This window comes from Enhydra lutris, unplaced genomic scaffold, assembly GCF_002288905.1.
Source record: "Enhydra lutris kenyoni isolate GAN:26980312 unplaced genomic scaffold, ASM228890v2 scaffoldscaffold24, whole genome shotgun sequence".
Taxonomy (NCBI): Eukaryota; Metazoa; Chordata; class Mammalia; order Carnivora; family Mustelidae; genus Enhydra; species Enhydra lutris.
The window spans coordinates 12,952,602-12,974,807 of record NW_019154108.1 but is presented as its reverse complement, the minus strand read 5'-3'; the positions used below and the strand labels follow the sequence as shown (position 1 = coordinate 12,974,807).

General features: G+C 37.1%; 1 protein-coding gene across 3 annotated transcripts in view; it reads right to left on the bottom strand.

Moving 5' to 3' along the window:
- Positions 1-22,206, bottom strand: part of LOC111150750 (denticleless E3 ubiquitin protein ligase homolog) — a 42,912-nt gene that overhangs the window by 7,614 nt on the left and 13,092 nt on the right. For all 3 annotated transcript variants that reach the window (XM_022508336.1, XM_022508334.1, XM_022508337.1), the window contains 6 exons: positions 21,522-21,595; positions 19,608-19,711; positions 19,238-19,342; positions 16,348-16,460; positions 9,744-9,833; positions 6,931-7,066 (listed from right to left, as the gene is read on the bottom strand). In XM_022508336.1, coding sequence (XP_022364044.1) covers positions 6,931-7,066; positions 9,744-9,833; positions 16,348-16,460; positions 19,238-19,342; positions 19,608-19,711; positions 21,522-21,595 — 622 coding nt within the window. The remainder of the gene's footprint in view (positions 1-6,930; positions 7,067-9,743; positions 9,834-16,347; positions 16,461-19,237; positions 19,343-19,607; positions 19,712-21,521; positions 21,596-22,206) is intronic.

The window sequence follows — 22,206 nt, the reverse complement described above, 5'->3', positions numbered from 1 at the left end:
AAAAGTGTTATCTTTTTCTCTGTATCTCCTCACGTACATTAGATGCACTGCATTCTTTTTAACAGCTATTCGGTACATCACTATATTGGCACATCGATTTAACACGACAGGCCCATCTAGCACATCATCTACTGACTCTCCGCTGACCCTAAGCACTGCCCGAGATCTGATGACCCAGTAGCATAAACTGTATTACTATCCTAAAAGCTTCCTGAAAGTCAGCTCCTTTGAGGAATTAGAGGAGAGCTTACTAATAATCAGTCACTTTGCGGCTCCTTTCTGTATAAAAGTTTGCCATCTGGCCTCACCCCACCTTTTCAGTCATATCATGTACTCTGCTACTCTGGGATCCTGTTGCAGGAGACTACTCACTGCTTCCTGAATAAGCTGCACCCTGTCACATCTCTGTCTTTGTTCATGTGGCTTTCTTGCCAAGCCTGCCCCTTCTTGGCCAGGCAAAAATTCTCATGTTTCAAGCTCTGATGACATCGGTAACTTCATTGTTACACAATTCACAAACTTCTTTCATTGTGAAGAATTCACAAACTTCTTTCCTCCTCTCCCATAGTAAGTAGGTTCCTTTTGTTTATGTAGCTAGGAGCAGTGTTAATAATGTGCCAAAGCTTTTGTATCTGCCTCCTGGACTAGACTGTGAGCACCTAGGGGCAGGTGATGATGATTTACTCATTTTTTTTAAGTCTAGTGTCCCTATAGCACCCAGCAAGGAATTATTAAACAATTTTTAATTAAATGTCATTACTTCTGAGACAGATGATGGTGAGGTACCAGGCATCAAAAAACAGACTCTAAGTATTCTGCTGACTGGTGAGACTACAGCAAGCACATGAGATAGAACAGGTAAGGTTTCCTTCTCTTTACGATTAGGACAATCATCTTTGTCACTCAATAATGCCTAGACCAGAGGTTCTCAATCCTGACTACATACAAGAATTACTTGGAGCTTTAGAAAAATACAGGTACTTGGTCCCCATCCCAGACCTACTGAACAATCTCTGGGGATACCCAAACTTTTAAAAAGCTCCACCACTGGTTACTATGCATAGCTGGGGCTGAGAAGCCTTCACCTGACAGTGCTGAGACTGCTGGCTGAAACGGTGAAACAATAGTAAGTGACAGAGCAGGTGCTGGCTGGGAAAAGTAGGGCAGAGGGAAAAGGGGCTGTGCCTTCGGTTTAAAGCCTTCTGGCTGGTGTGCTAAAAGGGCCAGAGGAGAAGATATGAAGCCTAGGACAGCAGTGAAGGTTTGGGGTGGCAATTAGAGTCAGGAAAGCAGAGGACCATAATTTTCAAAATGGATGTGTGATTAGCGGCAGCCTATCTGTTGCTGGAAGCTGGGTTATAGGGATGAATAGCCAATGTACCAGCCTTTGGCTTTCACATGGGGTTGCTGCTCTATAGGGCTCTTCAAGAGAACTCTAGCAGCATCCAGAAATAGAGAAATCTAGGTAAAACTCTTGGTCAGGTTTTTTCTTTTCTTTCTTTTTCTCAATATTTACTTATTAGAGAGAGAGAGAGCACACAAGCGGGGGAGCAGCAGAGGGAGGGGGGAAGCAGGCTCCCCGCTGAGCAGGGAGCCCAACATGGGGCTCAATTACAGCACCCTGGGATCATGACCTGAGCCAAATGCAGATGCCTGACCAATGAGCCACCAAGTGCCCCCCTTGCTCGGGTCTTAACTCGATCTTTGCTTTCCTATGTTGAGTCCTAAAGGAGGCAGTAAGGCAGAGTGCTTCTAAGCATGGGCTCTAAACCCAGACTGCAAGTGTTTAAACTCTGGTTCTACTACAACTTGACGGCTGTGTGACCTTAGGCAAGTCCAACTTCCTTGAGCTTCAGTTTTGGTTGTTTGGCGAACTAAATAAGATAATCCATGTGGGTCCCTAGAATGACTGTGCTCAATAATGGCTAAAGGTTGTTGTTGCTATTATTTTGGTCCAAATTTGGATCAACATGTGTAACTTCTTTTGTGACTTGGCTTCCAAAACTAAATAATTAATGACACACTAAAAATACTTAGTTAAGCAACTCACTTTTCATTAATATTCTTAAAATGGTTACTGCAATTAACACAGAAATGCCATCCCTGAGAATCTATTTTAATGGGATGGGGAAACACTTAATTCAGAAAACAATTTTCACGAAATATTGGAAACATAATATCCAACTACGAGAGAGTAGCTAAACTATGGAACATTTACTCAGTGGACTATTTTAAATATTTTGCTATAAGATAACATAGAAAGTGCTTAGGACATAAGTTCAGTGAAAGCAACCTCAAGAAATCCAAATGTATTTACAGTACAAACATGATTCCGTTAATAAGAATCTCTCTGTGGAAAAGGAGGAAAAATCTCAAAAAATAACTTAAAGTGTCAAAATTGTGAGTGGTGGAAACACTGATGGCTGTTTCCTCATATGATTCTTCTCTTTTTCATTTCCCAAAATTAGGGAGAGATAAGTAAATATAAAGAAAGGCAGCAAATAGACATCCATGTTCATAGATCACAAGACTTAACACAGCATTAAGGTGGCAATATTCCCCAAGCTGATCTAGAGATCTGATGCAATCCATATCAAAATCCTAGAGGACTATTCTGCAGAAATTGACAAGCTGGTTCTAAAATGTGTATAGAACTATATGAGGACAAGAATAGTCAAAATACCTTGAAAATGAAGAAAACTGGGGGACTCAGCCTTTCTGATTTCCAAACTTGCTACAAGGTACAGTAATCAAGACAATGTGGTATCAGCATAAGGACAGACATATGCATCAATGGAACAGAAATGAGAATCTAGAAATAAACCCTTACATTTATGGTCAACTAAGTTTTGGCAAAGGTGTGAAAACAATTTATGGGGTAAAGAATAGTCTTTTTAAAAAAATGATACCAAGAAACCAGGATATCCACGTATAAGAGTGAATTTTGATCCTTACCTCATATCATACAAAAAATAAACAACACAACAGACCAGAGGGACTTAAAACTAAAAAACTCGTAGAATAAAATATAGGAGTAAATCTTTGTGACCTTGAGTTAAGCAATGGTTTCTTAGATATAACATCAAAAGCACAAATGACAAAGGAAAGACAGATAAAGTAGATTTCATCAAAATTAGAAAATTTTTTGTCAAAAAAACACCATTAAGCAAGTAAAAAGACAACCTATAGAATAAGATAAAATATTTTCAAATCATTGTATGACAAGGGACTTATATCCAGAGTATATAAAGAATACTTTTAACTCAACATTAAAAAGACAAATAGCCCAATTAAAATATGGGCAAAGAATGTGCAGAAGCATTCTTCCAAAGAAAATATACAGATGGCAAATAGGCACAAGAGAAAATGCTATATGTCATTAGCTGTGAGAGGAATTAAAATCTAAACCACAATGGGATACCACTTCATGTTTACTAGGAGGACTATACTTAAGACAGGGCTATACTTAAGAGCTAGTAAGGATATAAGGACATTGGAATCTTCATTTTTGATGCTGAAAAAACTCTAGAATGAGATTGTGTTGATGACTGCCTCACTCTGAATATCCTAAAGACCACTGCACTCTGTACTCGAAATGGATAGACTTGTGATACGTGAATATATCATGACAAGGCTCTAATAAAAAGCCTCAAGGGGGAAGGAAAGTATAGGAAATAAAAAGTAACAGCAGTTTACCATGTAACTCCATTCTGAATAGAAAAAAAAATACTAACTCTTGATCAAACCAAAATTATGGTCTTGTATTGGAAAGACAGGGGAATGGGGAGCGTGCAGGGATTTGGAGTGGTGGAGATCCAGAGGGCTAAACCCTCCTCTCCCATAGTAAGAGGTCAACAGATAACGTTGAAAACTGCACCAAAACAAAACCCCAAAGAAACAGAAATGCACAAATAGTATTTAGAGATGTACATATCAAAGAATCAGCTAAAACATTTGACAGCGGCAACCCTTGAAAAAGGGGAACTGTGAGGCAGGGTGCCTGGGGGCTGTTTTTTTATCTTACTCACTGCTGTAGGACTAGTTGACTTGTTAAACTATGATACAAATAAAAAAACATGTTTTTTTAAAAGAGAGGAAAAACCAAAAATAAAAGCATCAAAGGTTTTACTGAAGTAGTCTCAGAATAAAAGACCCCTCTGGAGTCCAGTTCTGCTTATGACAACTTGTAAGAGACTAAATAAGCAAGTCGTTAGAAAAATGAGTATATATTCGGTCTCACCTTCAACTCCTCATTACCTTAGGCCTTGATGGCTAATGTAAAATCAATCCTTAAGCTTGAATTTCAAGCTTATTACTATGTATCTATTGATAACATCGGAATCCCCTCTGGCTGGCTCAGTGCTTGGAAGACTTTTGCTCTTGGTGCACTGTTCCACTCTTTAACACTGTCTCTGTCAGTTCATGGTTATTACAAAATCCACATACATGATCCTTCCAACACTTTGCTTGCTCAGTCTCTGCCTCCTTCTACATAGCTTTGTCCTTTCACTCGCTCAAGCCCCTTATTTCTTGACCTTACTACTACCAACCTGCAAATCCTCCATTTTCTCTATTTTAATCACCACCTATTTTCCAGCTCACTTCTGAGCAAGTCCAAATTCCAATTCCAAAATTCCTTCATCCTCTGGGGATCCTCAATTTATTCATCTTCCCACCTCAATACGGTCCCCCAAATGCCACTATATCCTCATTTCCCTCCTCCCCCAGTTTCATTCCTACAGTCAGTCATTATAGTCATCCTCTCCTACCTACCCTCAACTCCCTTGCCCCCCACCCCTCACTTCACACTCGTGGACTGAAGCCACATCCATTAAACTCCCCACCTACAGTGTACTTGTACCTGGGCAGCAGACACACAACCACGCTGACTGCTCAATTTTCAATTCATGGCTACCAGCCTCCAGTTGACCCACTAACCATATCTCCCCAGTCCCTTACTCTTCTTTTCTCTGCATGACTCATGTCAGACTTTTTTATCTCTCCTTGGATCTCAACCACCTCCTTCCCTATCCTTATTTTCACTTGAAGATCCTGATTCCTATCTCACTAAGAGAAGCTATCAACTTTCACAGGTTCTGAACATCCCACCTACTTCACTGTATTTATATTTTCTACTTTTTCTCTAATTACTATGGATGACTTTCCATACCCCTGGCAAAGGCCTACCCTTTTACTTGTAAATTTGGTGTCTTCCCTCTCACACTTGAGAACATTGCTCCAGCAAATTTCCCTGCATCAAGTCCCACCCACCACCCCCCATAAGATCCTTCCAGTCACACACAAAATGCTGTTAATACAAAGCAAAAACAAATTGCAACACTGCTTCTTCCTCAGCTACCACTTCATTTCTCTCCTTTCCTTTCTAGCAAAACTCCTTGGAAGAGCCCTCTATTCTTGTAGTCTCCAAGTTCTCTTCTCTGATCCTCCTTAACACCCATCAGACACTGACACTCTGCCAACTGCTCTCATTAAAAGTCACCAAATAAGCCTGATAGTGCCAAATCCAAAGGCCAATTTTTAGACCTTGTCTTACATGGAGTTCTAAGAACATTTGACCGAATTGATCCCTCTCTCCATTATTCACTTGGCTTCCAGGATACAATACTCTCCTGGTTTTTCTCTATTTCGGGTTGTGTCTGATCTTTCACCCCTCCAATCTCTACACATTGGGGTGTTCCAAGGCTCAGAACCCAGACCTATCCTCTATTCTTAGCTATACCTTTCTTCACCTATATGTTGCTGAATCCCCAATTTATAGCTCTAGCCTCAAACTGCAGAATTAAACATCTAACTACCTCTCTGACACCTTCATTTGAATGTCTAATAATCATATCAAACAACATATCCAAATGGGAACTTTAGCTATTCCCTCCCAAACCTGTTTCTTCTGCAGTGATTCCTGTCTAGGTTAACAGCAATTCCATTCTTCCAGCTTCTCAAGTCCTAAACTCTGAAGTTATCCTCGGTAACTCTCTTACATTCCGTATCTGATTCCACACTATATTTACAATATATCCAGAACTTGAAGACTTCTCACCATATCTTTTGCTACCCCTCTGTCCAAGTCACCATCATTGCTTCCTGGATTATTTCAAAGGAGTTCAAAATTAGCTTCCAGCTTTTATACTGATCCCTTTATAATTTGTTTTCAACACAGGAGTAAAAATAATCAAGTTAGGAAAAGTCAGATCATGATACTCCTCTATTTAAAACCCTGCAATAGCTTTTTAATCTGTCAGAATAAAAGCCCAAATCATACAAGAACCTCATTTTCCACTACTATTCCCCTCCCTCTCCTTAGCTTGCTCTAGCCATGGGGGCTCTAACCACATTAGCCTCCTCGAGGAACAAAAAATATATCAGGCCTACTCCTGCTTAAGGGCTTCCGTGCTTGCTGTTTTATCTGCCTGGAATGTTCTTCAGAATGTCCACATGGCTCCCTGTTTCACTTCCCTTACTCAAACGTCATCTAAACATTGAGGCCTCCCTGGGCACCTAATTTTCCAGTATTCCTTTTTTCATAAGTATTTATAGTTACCTGACCTAGTACATATTTTCTTTACTTGTTCCTCTGCCTCTCATACTAATCTGTAATCTTCATTTACATTTTTGGGATTTTTGATTCTTTTGTTCATTGCTAAGTCTCCAGCAACTCAGAGCAGTGCCTAGCACATCATAGGTGTTCGATAAATACCTTGGAAATAAGTGATCCACCACTGTATTCCAGTGCCTCTTGCAGATGATAAACATAGTAGTGCTCAGAAAATATTTATTGAAAAGAATGTAAAGAAAGATGGTGCTTTCCTTTAAAAATATATCAAGTAAGATCAAATTTAGCTTATCACTCTGCATTGCAGAATGAAACCAATCAAACCATAAGCAACTTAGAAAAATGCATGGGATCCTTACCTAGGTCAGCTCTGGCTTCTTTTTTCTTCTGAGAGGCCCAGCCCACTATGGAGAGTTTATCTCCTCCTGACTTCTCCTCTAAGCCTCTATTCAAGCGCCAGATTTTCAGTGTATTATCATCAGAGCAGGTAGCAATCTAATGAGAATCAGGAAGGAAGTTAAGAAGTTTCAATCAAAGATTTATAACAAAGTAAAAAGTAGACCTTAAGGACCCATGACTAGAGAATTATTTTGTGTGATATACCAGGATGTAGAAAATGAGATCTAAAAAATCATATACTTCATCCCTTGCTTTCAGGAATCACTCCAAGTTTCCAAAGGACTCTATTTTCTTTATAATTCTGATGGTATGTCTTTCATTACCGGTCACATCTTACCTGACCTAAAGCCCTACTATAAAATCAGGTTCCTTTCGTTTTACTCTCAAAAACCTGGGCAAGTCATTATCTTCATCACTTTCTATATAATTATAAAATATAATTATGATACCCTTTTTTATTTCCTCTCTTAAATGATAAACCAGTATATGCCACCAACATTCCATTTCTACCACTTTCTTCTGAATTCTACATGTTCTGGCTTACTGCTAAAGTAATGGGATCATTTCCAAGATCAGGCTTAGTCCGTGACTCTAGTAAGTTGTGACAAGTAGAATGAAACCATTCTTTGAGATTCTTTTTCAGATAGGTAAAGGAGCAATCTGGGAAAACAACAAGTTCACTAGGCTGAAAGAAGTTAAAAATAACCTTTGCCCCTTTAAAAATATCTGACCATTCCTGATCTTGGTCCCAAGCCTTTTATGGCAGAGAAAGTCCAGCTTGAAGAGCTTGTGGCAAATGGCCACTGGTACCAGAGCTGTTCCCCAGCATTTGTTTATATAATTTCTCTATTTCAGTCACTGAAGAGAGAGAAAAAAAGGAACACACGTTCTCTTAAGTCTTGGCCCCCAAGAGACTGGCAACTTTTTCCTTTCCTTACTGGGAGGCCAAAAGAAGACACACATATTTAACTGCTCAAGAAGAAATGCCTGGAATCCCCACTTACTCTATGGTCTATTAACAAGAATTATTTCCAGAGCACCTACTGTGAGTGTGACAATTTACATTTTTTATGTTGTTTAATTCTCACAATGTAAAAAGCCTTGAACTCCAATAACCTCATCTACAAAATAAGAATAAAATTATTTGCCCAAGGTCACCACAATTAAGTGGCAGAGCTAGAACTAAAAATTTTTCTAATTTCAAAGGCTAGATTTTAAAACCATATTTTACCTTCTTAACTCTAGGCTAGGAACAAAGTTATTTGAAAAAAATTTTTTTAAAGAAGTGGTTATTAGATTAGTATAGGTAAACAGCCCTGTCATTACTTATGAGTCTTTTCTGTACATATATAGATAAGGGCAATATATGATAGTTGAAAAAAGAGAACATAATTAAGTGAGTAATTGAAAAGCTCTCTTAGTTCTACAAAGATACAAAACTCCATGTTAAAAGCAGATAATTTCACTGGGAGGTACATGGAATCTCAGAAGAAAAATGTCATTGGGATGTAATTATTGGTGATTAAAGCAATGAGTTAAAAAAAAAATCTGTAGGGCTGACCACAGAAATGGTTATACAGATACAGAAACAAAAAGAAATCCACAGCAGTACTGGAAAGCTAGCAGGGATGCCATGAGTAGACCAGACCATAAGAAGTTTCTAGAAGATAAAAAACAGACAGGAACAAAACCTCAAAACATCATAAATGAAAACGGAGATATCCACATAAGTGATATTTCTTATAAACCCCAAATAACCCAAAGACCAGAGGCAGTAGGGGCTGGGAGAATGAGTGTAAGTTGGGCCAGTATTTATGAAATCCCTACATGTACACAAAGTTTATGTTTCTTGCCTTTTTACATTTCAGGTATTTTATTTGTCTTTAAGTATCATTGTCAAAAAATTTTTTAAGTGAGAAATGTCTAAAACATCTTGGAGCTACTCAGATGGGGTAGCCATAGATAACCTGCCATATTACAACTTCACAGTAAGCACTGCTTAGGCATGTGAAAACTAAATTTGACTGTGAAGAACAGTCGAGATGTTACAACCTTTAACATACCATGTTGATAGTATGTAGAAAGTTAATAAAACTAGTTTTCCACCTTAGATTTTTAGATGAAATTTAATTACATTAAAAACTTAATTCTATGTTTAGGAAAGGAATTACTCCAGGGAATCAAGAAATCCATTCTTATCTCCCATTTGCAATGACATGGTTGGAACTAGAGGGTATTATGCTAAGAGAAACAAGTCAATCAGAAAGATAATTATCATACGATCTCATTTATACATGGAATTTAAGAAACAAAACAGGATCATAGGGGAAGAGAGGAAAAAATAAAACAAGATGATATCAGAGAGGGAAACAAATCATAAGGGACTCTTAATCATAGGTAACAGAGGGTTGCTGGAGGGGAGGGGGATAGGGTAACTGGGTGATGGACATGAAGGAGGGTATGTGATGTAATGAGCACTGGGTATTATATAACACTGATGAGTCAGTCACTGATCTCTACCTCTGAAACCAATAATTATATTATTAATTAACTGAGTTTAAATTAAAAAAAAAATCCATTTTTATTCCTTAGTGTAAGTTTCTCTATTGCTAGAGAAAAGTAGAATATGTATGGTTAATGCAGACATAGATTCTGGATGGCCTCTAGATCTTTTAATCCCTAAAAATAAAAGTCTGTGGGACTTTTATCCTTGGGAAAATCTACAGATCTGTGATCTATTTTTTAAACCAATGACAGAGATTTATTTACAAACCTTTGTGAAGTCTGATGGACACCAGCACACAGATGTGACCTCTTGAGAGTGACCCTGGAGCACAGTAGGAGGATGCCAGGGTATGGAGACCTATCACACCATCAAAAAAGAAAAAAAGTAAGTCAGCAGAGCAGTATTAGGTCTCTCAGATAGAGCCTTTGAATCTCTCCACATTTGTGTCTTACAGAGTTGTTACCAAAGATCTCTAGGTATACCTAGTTATAGCTCAGAAAAGAGTCCTAGTGGGCAATAAAAGTATTTCTGTTATTAATCTGAGAAAACAGAATGAAAATAGCATGAAACAGAATGAAAATGAAAATGAAAATCAGTTAATAATATCAACTTAAATACCAGGGCAGGTCTTATTTCAATTCAAGACTACATAGCAACATATATTTTGACTGAAATTCAAGAATGACATTGTTCCTCACCCCTTAGCTGGAAAACTTTCTATAAGGATAGGGTTCAGCTGCTAGGTAGTATGAATTTCAAGTGGAGTCCTGTTTTTATATAGCCTAGACATTTTCAGATCTTTTCCAATCAGCTACTTCCAGGAAGGAACACTACATTAAATAAATCCTGAAGACATCTCGGACATACTACCAGTTCTCTGGCAATAATGGGACAGTCTTTCACCCAAAAGACTCACTGATTTTTACCAAAGTCCCTAAAGTTATACCCCTTCATTTTGAAGGAATATAAATCATATACTTTTACATGGCACTTCGGTACCTTTTTTTGGGAAAAAAGAAATCCTCTAAAATTTCATTTTGGTAAATTTGTTTAAAGAAATCTCAAGTTTTCAATTAAGTACTGCCACATTTTAATGAATCAAGAAGGGTCATATTGTGCAGTAGTATACACGTGACAAAGGATCAGATTTCCCCTCTCACTATATGCCACTAGTGATGCATTTGACAGTTGACTCATTCAAGAGTTGTCAATCCCTTTCAGAGGCCGTGGGAATTAATCAGCACAATATGGCGTATAAACTCACGTTAACTATTATTAGCATGTGTTTGAAAAAGAGACATTATTCTCTTTTCATTTTCCTGAGGCTCTGAATCATTGCTCATCTGTATGAAGAAAGTGGAGGCGACTCTGGAAAGAATATTTGCAGAGAATGACTAAGAAAACTTAATAAATGCCTTCAATTGTAGTGAAGAGAGTCAACACACTGATTCACAAGGTCATCCAACTCAATTACATTACTACTCCTCTCTTGGGTTAAATGGCACATGTAATGATTCAAAAAGCAAAAGAAGAGAAAGAGCAGAGTCTAATTTGCCTTGCTGGGTTAATTAGAGTTTAACAGAAAAAGCCTTTTGCCTGAGTATTATCTAAAAGGATCTCACTTTCTGCCTCCTACAATGGCACAGAGAACAATAACTCATTCTCTCACAAGGTAGCATATTTTAGAAAAGACTTTCAAGATAGTCTCTAAGTATTTCAGGAGCCACAGAAATTCTCCTTCCTCCTGCATTTGAGATGGCCCCAGCCTACTAAGTTTCTCTTCACTCAAAGCCCAAGCAGGTCTGCTAGCAGCAAATTAAAAGGGTGAGAAAATCCTAATGTCCTCTTGACCGACCCTCCCTGGTAGCAACACGTTCTTCTACTCCACTGGTTTACTCTGCTTGTGGCCTTTAGCCTGTCATTTCAAGATACTGCCTCTTCTTCAATTTTCTAGGCATTACAATACCCAAGGGAACCTAAACATGTATATAAAGGATTAAAATAAATTTCAAGAAAAACCATCACATCCGCCAACAGGGTATATCCACATTTTTGCATTTATCTATAGGATCTAAGAGAAAAAAATAAAAGACCCCTTGGAAAAACTTTTTACAAACTGATAGTAAAGTGGGAATAATAATGACAATAAAAGTCAGCATTTGTTGAGCCAGACGCTTAGTATAGCATTAAAGTAGGGGGAAGTTAAAAGTTAAACAGAATTATTATATGACCCAGCAATTTTTCTAAAGATCTACTCATTCATTTGAGAGAGAGACTGAGACAGTGCATGTGCATGTGAGTGGGGGGCCAGGAGGATAAGATAGGGAGAGAGAGATTGAATCTCAAGCAGACTCCCTGCCCAACAAGGAGCCCAATGTGGGGCTCAATTCCATGACACTGAGATCACCACCTGAGCCGAAATCAAGAGTTGGATGCTCAACCGACTGAGCCACCCAGGCGTTCCAGGATGCAGCAATTCTGTTCTTAGATATACACAGAGAAATATATGTTCAAACATATATATATGTTCAAATATATGTTCAAACAGAAACTTGTACATGAATGTTCATTATAGCTTTATTTATAAAGCCAAAATGTGGAATAATTCACATGTCCACCAACTAATAAATGGATAAATAAAATGTGGTCTATCCATGTGATAGATATTCAACCATAAAAAGGAATGAAGTACTGATATGTGCAACAACACAACAAATCTGGTAAACATTATGTTCACTGAAATAAGCCAGACATAAAAGATCACATATTGTATAATTCCATTTATAGGATATGTCCAGAATAGGCAAATCCATAGACAGAACATAGGTTAGTGGTTGCCGGGGGCGGAGGGCAGGGGAGAATGAAGAGAGACTCTTCAAGGGTAGTGTTTCTTTCTGGAGTAATGAAAATGTCTGGGAATGAGACAGTGGTGATGGCTACTCAAAATCAACTGTGCATTTAAAAACAACTATAATGATGAATTTTATATTATGTGAATTCTACCTCAATTAAAAAAAAGGGGTGGAGGGAAGGCATATTGTGGGTTGAAATGAGTACTCATCTCCAGCAAGTTTGTATGAATGGTAGTTACAGGAGCTTTCACAATTTTAGGACTATCAGAGCATGGCATAGTATACGTGTTGACTATTTCAAAGAAGACGAATTTCCCCCAGTGAAACTCAACTTGTTTATAAATCCTTCATTTTTATTCAAATAAGTTTTTATTTATTGTCACTTCATTATGATAAAATATAACCATAATTTCATTTTTTAAAAAGATTATTTGAAAGAGAGAGAGAGAGATGACAAGTAGGCAGAGAGGCAGGCAGAGAGAGAGGGGGAAGCAGGCTCCCTACTGAGCAGAGAGCCCCATGCAGGGCTCAATCCCAGGTCCCTGAGACCATGACCTGAGCCAAAGGCAGAGGCTTAACCCACTGAGCCACCCAGGTACCCCTAATTTCTTTTTTTAAAAACTTCCCTCTACTTTTAAATAGAAGAAACTATTAAGTCTAAGAGACATTTACACCTATGCATTCTGAAGATGGCCAAAACACAGAAAACGGTCCTCTCTTATATATTTTAGTTATTATACAGACTTTAATTCAAGACATGAAAAATCCCCAAGTTAAAATTCTTACAACTATGAAGGTTACTACTAGAAATAATTGGCTCTAAGCTACACATCTAATAAAACATTCTGTATCCTTAAACATGCAAAAAAGATCAGCAACTTTCCTCAAAAAATCCCCTTACTCTGCCCAGGCAGAAATCAAATCTCATCTTTATTTCTGCCATGAGATCATTTACACTTCCTAAAGTGTCAGGCTCAATGTTTCGCCAGTCAGCGGTAGAATGACTGTGCCAAATGAGTTTATTTATAACCACTTCAATCTATTCAGTGGCTATAACAGAAATCAACCAGGGAAGGGAAGGAGGTAGGTAAGGATGGGACAAAGGATAAGAAATTAAAAAGAAAAATATATATTAACTGTCTTTATTTTTAACTCTTGGTCCTTAGTCTCAGAGAGTCTAACTATATTACATCTCCCTTTTGCCGAGCAGTGGTAAAGATTAAAAGGCCATTCTCTTCTGTCTTGAGATCCGTAACTCTTTTCTTTCACCCTGTTTTCTTGTGCCCATGGGCTTTTTAGCGTAGGAAAAATCCCAACACTTGAGAGATTCTGACCTTTTGGAAACATGGCAGAGCTCTAAGATAACCTAACAGCGTGATACTCACCTTGCATGGAATGGTTTTTAAACTACACCCCCACTGTTCTTCTTCATCATGGAAAAGAGAAACTGAGCCACCTCACTAGGCAAATTCAATTTTAGGAACAGTAAGCTTGCCAGGATCTCAAATATCAGAGCCTGCACACTGAGTTATATGTGGACAGGCAGGAGAACATCATGTCTGAACCACATCATTCAGCACTGACATGTGACCCAGCCAAGGAATTTAAAAAGGGTCACCCATGTGCGTGATAGCCACTGACTGGATGTCTGAAAATGGGTTACTAACAAGAGCCAAGTCTCTTTACTGCATGTCTTTAGAGAGAGAAACTATACCTCAACCCTCATTCCCTGAAACAAACAAACAAAAAGCCTTTGTACTATAGAAGATAGCTAGAGAGGAACTTTCAGTTGATAATAAAACTGTGTCTGTATACACATGCAAACACATATATGTAGAATATATAATCATATGCATAATTATGTATACATAACTAAAAATTGATTTTAAATGATTTCCTTAAATGATCAGTGCAGGGCTATTTTTTGCATAATCTTTTATTTTTTTTAAGAAATTATTTTTAAAGAATTAAAAAACTTAAAATGATACAGACTTTGATAGGAATAATATCTTCCTACTAAGTTGAGAGTTATGCTGAGTGAAATAAGCAGAGAAAGTCAATTATATGGTTTCACTTACTTGTGGAACATAAGGAATAGCATGGAGGACATTAAGAGAAGGAAGGGAAAAATGAAGGGGGGGAATCAGAGGGGGAGACGAACCATGAGAGACTATGGACTCCAAGAAACTGAGGGTTTTAGAGGGTGGGGGGATGTGTTGGGCCAGTGATGGGTATTAAGGAGGGTTATACATAAACAATGATTCTTGGAATACTACAACAAAAACTAATGGTGTACTGTATGGTGACTAACAGAACATAATAAAAAAAGAAGTAAAAGGAAAGACAGTGAGAGAAGGAGAAAGGAAGAACAAAAAGATAGTAAAATAAGAAGCATTTAGACCAAATTTGAAACTCAAAATTTAAAATATAAGAACAAAGCATTAATGTTAGTAATGTATATCATTAAAGTTTAAAACTCAAGTTAGAAAATTTTATAGAAAAGAAACCAGGTACAAACTTTTATGGGATCAGAGTCTCAGGTATATATTTTATAAGCAAATTTTCATTTTAAAAATATAATACATGAAAGAAATGTGCTTATAGAAAGAGACCAAGTACAACACAAAAGTATCTTGAATAGAACAATGTCTCCACCATGTGACCATCTAGGATATAATCACTAAAAACTCTTAAGTTAGTGTTGTATTTTTGCACCTCTAGGTACACAGAGAAGTCACTTTAAGTATGTCCTCCAGGACCAGACAAAATTAAACAGAATTATGCTTCATACTTGACAGGTTCTATCCCATCCTAAGTCAACATTAACGATAACTTTCTAGAGGTTGGCAGGGCTAATAATGATATAATTTCCTCTTGAAAAGGGATCTGGTAACATTGAACCTATGAATCTATCAAGTTTTAGACATTATGACTCTAAAATCCAAAATGTGGGGCACTGGGTAGCTTAGTTGGTTAGGCATCCAACTCTCGATTTCAGCTCAAGTCATGATCTTGTAGGGCACTGCACTCAGCATAGAGCTGCTTGTCCCTCTCCCTCTGTTCCCCACTCTGCTCACTTGCTTTCTCTCTCTAGTAAATAAATAAATTTTAAAAATAACAACAAAGAATAAAATCCATAATGTGTGAACTCTGACCGTTCAATTCATCAGTGTCAAGGACATTTATGATATCACAGGGCAATCTAGAAGATAATTAATTTCTAGCCCTTGGAAAACTACGCCATAACGCTCTTATGTCTCTGAACTCCCAGACATTTCTATAATTAATTAGTCCCACAAGAGCTATTTTTCAGTAGTCAGCAAGTGCTACTCGTGTGATATTTCAGTTTTCTCCACTGAACCTCATACGGACAAATTTAAATTTCTTAGCTTACAGTAGTCACTTTAGGAATCACTGTTATTTAAGTAAAAAAAGAAAATAAATAAACTTGTGAACAGAAATGGAATCTGTCAAGTAAATTAAGTAATGCCATTAAATACATAATAAAACTGATAAAAGTAGTCACATCTATTCTAGTAACCTTAAGACTGGCCACCTATGAAAGTAAAGAATACAATTACCATACAAATATTTTTTAGTGTTTTGTGCAAGATGCTATGGTTGATTTGGGCATAGGACCCTGGGAATTAAAATACTATATTTTGAATGAAGAGCTTGAAAACTCAGGGCAGAAAGATAATCCAACATATTTTTCCAGGAAACACGACAAGGTAGTTAAGGTTCTCTCTAAGCTTCTGAATTCTCAATTTTCTGATAATCTGTGAAACTGCTGGAGTACATGGATGATCTATTCCTAAGAAGCTCTGGCCATGAAAGTATGATATATGTGTCAGTCAGAACGAGGTTTGGCTGTGTTAAGAAGGAAGAAGCAATTTTTACTGAACATCTAATGTAGAAAAAGTTAATAGTATGCATTTATGTTAAACTTACTCATCTGAGAAGAAATATTTATAAGAATACTTAGTTCTCACATTTGTGAGGGAAGTTTGGTAACTTACCTTCCAGATGTAGGCAGCTTCATCACTTGAACCACTGACTAAAAACTGGTCATCTGGACTAAGACTTGATTTAACATAAAAGGTGGAGTTCTGATGTCCATTGAAGATAGCCACTGTCAGAGGAAAAAAAACCCCACACATTACTTGGTTCTTGTTATTTCTAGTGTTCACTTAAATGCAGACACTATACATGTCCTAACAAGTTTTATTGTGTATTAACTACTGAATATTGAAACAGATAGTCAAGCTTTATTCACTAAATTAAAGGGAACTGGACATTGGCAAAAAGTAAAGAAGTCTCAGAAATAAGTTTTTATATTAAATCCAATCTCATGATCTAAGCCCAGATATTTGGTATGGAGCTGGCTATGGAAAAGAAAGTGACAGAAAACATTCTTAAGGAGAAGAATGCAACCAGGGTCCACTCTTTTAGTAAATGCTTTTATTAGACCCTCTTCTCCCACAGTAGCATAGGGCTTTCCCTGTTGAGTAATACATTGGTCCTCTTCCTCTTAGATTTCAAATACTGAGGGTAAATTTCATATTTTATTCTTTCCTCACTAGACCTCACAGTACTTTGAAAAGAGATTTCCAAACATCTGTTGCATGAATAGGTAAGAATCAGTGGAAAGAGTTAAGATTTATGGATAGCTCATTTGGGATGTAGGAATCAGTTAATCAATTTACTTATTTATTTATTGTGGGAATTTTTTAATCCAAAACTTTAAGAAGGCTGAAAAGAAGGAGCTAGTGGGGTAAACTATATGTTTGTATGTAAGATACTCCAACTAGGTTAGGGTTAGCCTTTAGGTTTATTTAGACTTCTTAATATCTGTTAATAAAAGGGCAAGCAATCCAGTCTAGCACAATGTGCTTGATGAGTTCTTCTATCCTAAGAAGACCAAAACCTGAGGCCTCTGGTACCAGAATACTAATAGGAAATACAAGAAAAAAAAAATCTCAGTTTTTGAAGAATTTAGGGATACATTTAAGCAGGGGAAAAAAGTTCACTCTAATCTTCAACAGAAAGGAAGTAAGAATTATCAAGGGACTTAATAGCTTTCCTTCAGTGCTCACAGAAATCTTTTCCTTTTGCCAGAACAAAACTGGAAAAAGACTATTTTTAGCTTTTCAAGAAAAAGCCTACATATCAAATACTCTCCACACCAACGCTTCCACTGTAGACGTTAAGCAGAATATGAATCAATTCAGATGCATATTTTATCTCCTATGATAGGTAAATCCCCACAAAATAAACAGGCTCCTTTGCTCTGAATACAACTCTAAAACTATAATTATTTATCTTTCTTAACTCTAACTATGAATGGAAAACTACAGACCAAATTTCCCACTAGACCTGTAAGTATTTGTTGCCCTCTGCTGGTCTAATCAAGTACACTGTAAGTGCTTCAAGGCATTCAAAAAATCCTAAAACCTGTATTGGCTTTGATTAGTTCAACTTTATCTTTCTTTGATAATTTGGACTCTAAAAATGCTTCAGTAAATTGCTTCAGAGTCATCCTTATGAACATCACTTAGTATAATAAAACACTGTAAATTAAAAGTATAGGAGATAAAGTATTAAGTCCAGGACCCTTTCTGAAATTTGAAAAAGATAAGCAATTACCCAATGTCATACACATGGCTGTCTGTCACTCAGTCTCTAAAGAATGTATCTACCTACCTACCTATCTATAGGAGCCAACAAAATAATTTTGGGAGCACAGGAAAAAGGTTACTAAATTTTTAGTAATGTAGCCTTGGGCATATTTGTTTGACTAATTTCAAGACTCCCTTTAGGGCCAGACTACAAAAAACAAATGATACAGAAAGAATTCTTGTACATTTATTTGATAATATAATTAGGATTATGCTTTTATCTTTTGGAGAAAGATTCTGAAAAGTGTGTTTTATATGACTATCTAAATTAGAAGCTGCTCTGGTTCCATTCAGAAAACAGCAAAACAAGTTATAAACTGCTTCCCTTTTCCAAATACCCTTGCTGTTATTTAGACAACACCAGACCTAATCTAGGGCATTGGAAATACCAACTGTGAAGCTGTCACAGAACTCAAACTCCTAATACTGGCTTAGGGCAGTCTTTGGAAAGTTCTGTAAGAGCCTAGTTAAGTTCTATACTATTTCAAGGTTTCTTATTTATCAGCACATCTTACTTTAGTGGGAAGTAGGTAGCTTTAGGGGTTATGGAACCTGTCTGTTTCTGACAGAGCTATACCTTAGCAAGAACAAGGTTACTAATATGTAGCTTGCCTAAGTAATTGAAAATGTTCTTAAAATTATGTAACCCCCCAAAATCTTAGAGTATGCCCGAGAAACTTGCATTTCTTTTTTTTTTAAAGTGCTATGTATCAACTTTAAACACCAGATTCCAATTTTAATTTTCTTGAAGGAAAAAAAAAAAAGGGAGGGTTGGGGAAAATAGAGATAAAAAAAAAACCGCCCAACATTAAGAAGGCTGAAGTGGATAAAAACCTATTTAGGGACTTAAAAAATTCAGCCCCCTAATTTTAACAAACAACCCCCGAACAAGACAAAGGCTGGGAACAGCCTTCCTTATCCTATAAAACTTGAGACAATTCTAAATATAGTCAAAGGGACATCATTTCAGGAAAGACTCACTCACAACTAAGTCACCATATACAGCAGGATTCTGTTTACTTGTGAAATATCACAAGGAAAACAGACCCAAGAAAACATTACTGGAACTAATCAAAGATGCCAAAGCCCTCCTATGTCTTAAAAAATTTGGTTTAGAAAAAAAGATCAATAAAATTATCATTAACAAAAATCTCTGCATTAGTTTCTGGGCAAGAGATTTTATTTTATTTTATTTTTCCAGGGTAGAGATTTTAAATGGGTAAGATCTTACCTGGAGAAGTCTTTAATCCAGTCATATTGAACATGTAGATATTGTCATCTGTGCAGTTAGCGAATAAAGTAGAGCCCGTGGAATCCAAAATCAGACTTGAGTATCCTAGAAAAAGGAAACTTTAGTTAGCATGTCCTGATTACAGCAAGGAGAACTGAAGTGAAAATGTTGAGGAAAGAAGATCATTCCACAAGATTACCAGAATTCTTCTTCCTCCAAATATATACAAACCAAAAATATTCTGAGTTTTTAACTTCTGAATTTCCAAAAGACACAAACACATGTTAATTTCAAGTCTATGTTGCTGAAAACTAGCTGGATATTTATTTTAAAATTGTAACAAAAGTTCACAGGGTATTAAAAGGCTTACCTAGTTTCCGAGTGCTGCTACCTGGGTACAAGAAAGACTTGGATGCTATGGGTTCCTGTCGATAAGCAGTATAATTCTTACGTAAATCCCATATTTTGATTACCCTAAAAACCAAGGTAAAGAAAGTTATTTTGTAGCCAACCCCCAATTCCAACCAGTTTCAACTACATTGAACTTCGTGAAATGACTTTTAATCTAACTCCTCTGGCACATCAACCAGATATAACGAGGATATCTCACTGGGAAACAGATTGAACTATCTCATACTATAGTTTCCAATGTCAGGCTAACAACTCAGGCAGAACGGAAACAGATGTGATCTGACCTAGCGATGGGTTACCTTGAGTTTACTTCAAGGGAGCGGAAAAGGAAGATGAAGGTTGGGTTCTGATGGTCATTGTTTCATTGTTTTCAGAAAAAAAAAAAAAAAAGGCAAAACAAATGCTTCCTAAGCCTTTAACACTCTGCATGTAACCTCTAACATTGTAAGTAACAAGCTCTGTCTCTATGGTTTTATCTCTATATGTCACTCCTTAAGTAATCTGGTCTAAACAACTTTTCCTGTGAAGTAAAGTATTTTTTTTATTTCGTCTATTGGTATAATTGTCTTAATCCTCAACACGTAGTTCCTTTTTTTTTTTTTTAAAGATTTTATTTATTTATTTGAGGGAGAATGAGTGAGAGAGAGCATGAGAGAGGAGAAGGTCAGAGGGAGAAGCAGACTCCCCAAGGAGCTGGGAGCCCGATGCGGGACTCCATCCTGGAAGTCTGAGATCATGACCTGAGCCGAAGGCAGTTGCTCAACCAACTGAGCCACCCAGGTGCCCCGTAGTTCCTTTTTTAAAAAAGATGTTATTTATTTATTTTTAGAGAGAAAGAGCGAGTGAGAGCAGGGTGAGGGGTAGGGGGAGAGAAAGAATTCCAAGCAGACTCCCTGCTGAACACAGAGCCCTAACTCAGGGCTCGATTTTACCTCAACCTGAGATCATGACCTTAGTGGAAGACAAGAGTAGGTTACCTAACCAACTGAGGCACCCAGGCACCTCCTCAACATCTAGTTTATTGGCAACATGAAAACACAAGCTTAGTCTAAAAGGGCACTATCGTTGAAAACAAACAACAGGGTTTCACAGTCACTTCACGAGCATAACTAGCAAACTTGAGATAATCCTTCATTTGTGCCTGAGGATTTGGTCCACAGATGAGTTTTAGTGTCCAAAAGACACAAAAGAAGTCCTAGTTCATTAAGCCATCATGTTTTAAAATTAGTTTCAAAGGGAGGGATGTCTTGAGAGGTATCATAAACAAATAAGCAAAGAAGTGTGCTTAAAAAACGCCCAGAGAATTGTTTATTGTAACAAAGCAACCCAATGAAGTACCACAAACTTATTTGGAAGCCAAACATTCAGACCAATCACAGATGGCAGGTATATGAAAGTCATTGGGCCTTAATATCAATATATTTAGATTATTCCCCAAAATGCCCATTATACACCCAGAATGAGATTTCTTTTTTTAGGGTATTACTAAACCTGAGAAGATAAAAATCCAAAATAATAGTAATTTTATTCCTCAAAGGCTTAAATTAGGCTGCACATACAAGTGAGCTACCCCAGATTCTCGACAACAGCAGCAGCAGCCAACACTGCTCCCATGTGCTAGATAATGTGCTAATTTTATTACCTCATTTATTACTTCATAATACCAAAATGGATTACCTCATTTAATTATTTGAGCAAGAGTCCTAACTAGATATTTTTTAGTGTGATCTATGTAGTTCCTCTTCTCAGCTGGATATTCACTATGTGGGAAGTTAAAAGCATACATATTCGATTATAATGGGACTAGGTGACTTCCCTATCACAGTTTATGAAAGAGATCTCATCAAAAGAACCAAGAAATAAAGGCTCTTACCCATCCACGGCTCCCGCTGAGACTAATGTATTCTCATCTTGAAAGAGGACCACAGTAACACTCTGTTGGAAATCCTGACAGCACAAGGCAGAAAAAGACAGAAGAAAGTCCTATTTTCAGTATCATAATCTTCACCATCAATAGACCAAGGTGCTAAAATGATGGCTTCCCCCCACCCAAATTCTGAGTTAAGACTAAATCTTCCCTCACCAATAATCCTAAGTCAGATATTTATAATGACCAAGAAGTAATTTTAGCATGAAAATGACCTAAATATCATTGAAGTATAGTACATAGTGTTGACTTTGACTTGTACTCAAAAAACAAACAGGTGAATAAAAGATTTGTCTAAAACCTACTGGTTTCTACTTAGAATCAGTCCTACTAATAAGCTATGTCTCTGTAGGAGACTCGTTTAACTTTCTTCTGCCTGTTTCATCTACAAAATGTCACCACCTACCAACACTGTTGCATAGGAGTATCTGAAGAATTACTGATGAAAGATGATTATGCGTTCTGAAAAATTTAAAGGAGCTCAATGGATGTTTAATCTCCTAATTGCTGTTAATGAGTTTTCCTGGCTCAGAATCTGATTGTCTGAAATGATATTCATTTTAACTCCATCTGGCCTCCAAAACCCACTGTTAATCCTGTCAGTTTCCACTCATGCCTGTGTCCTATTCTT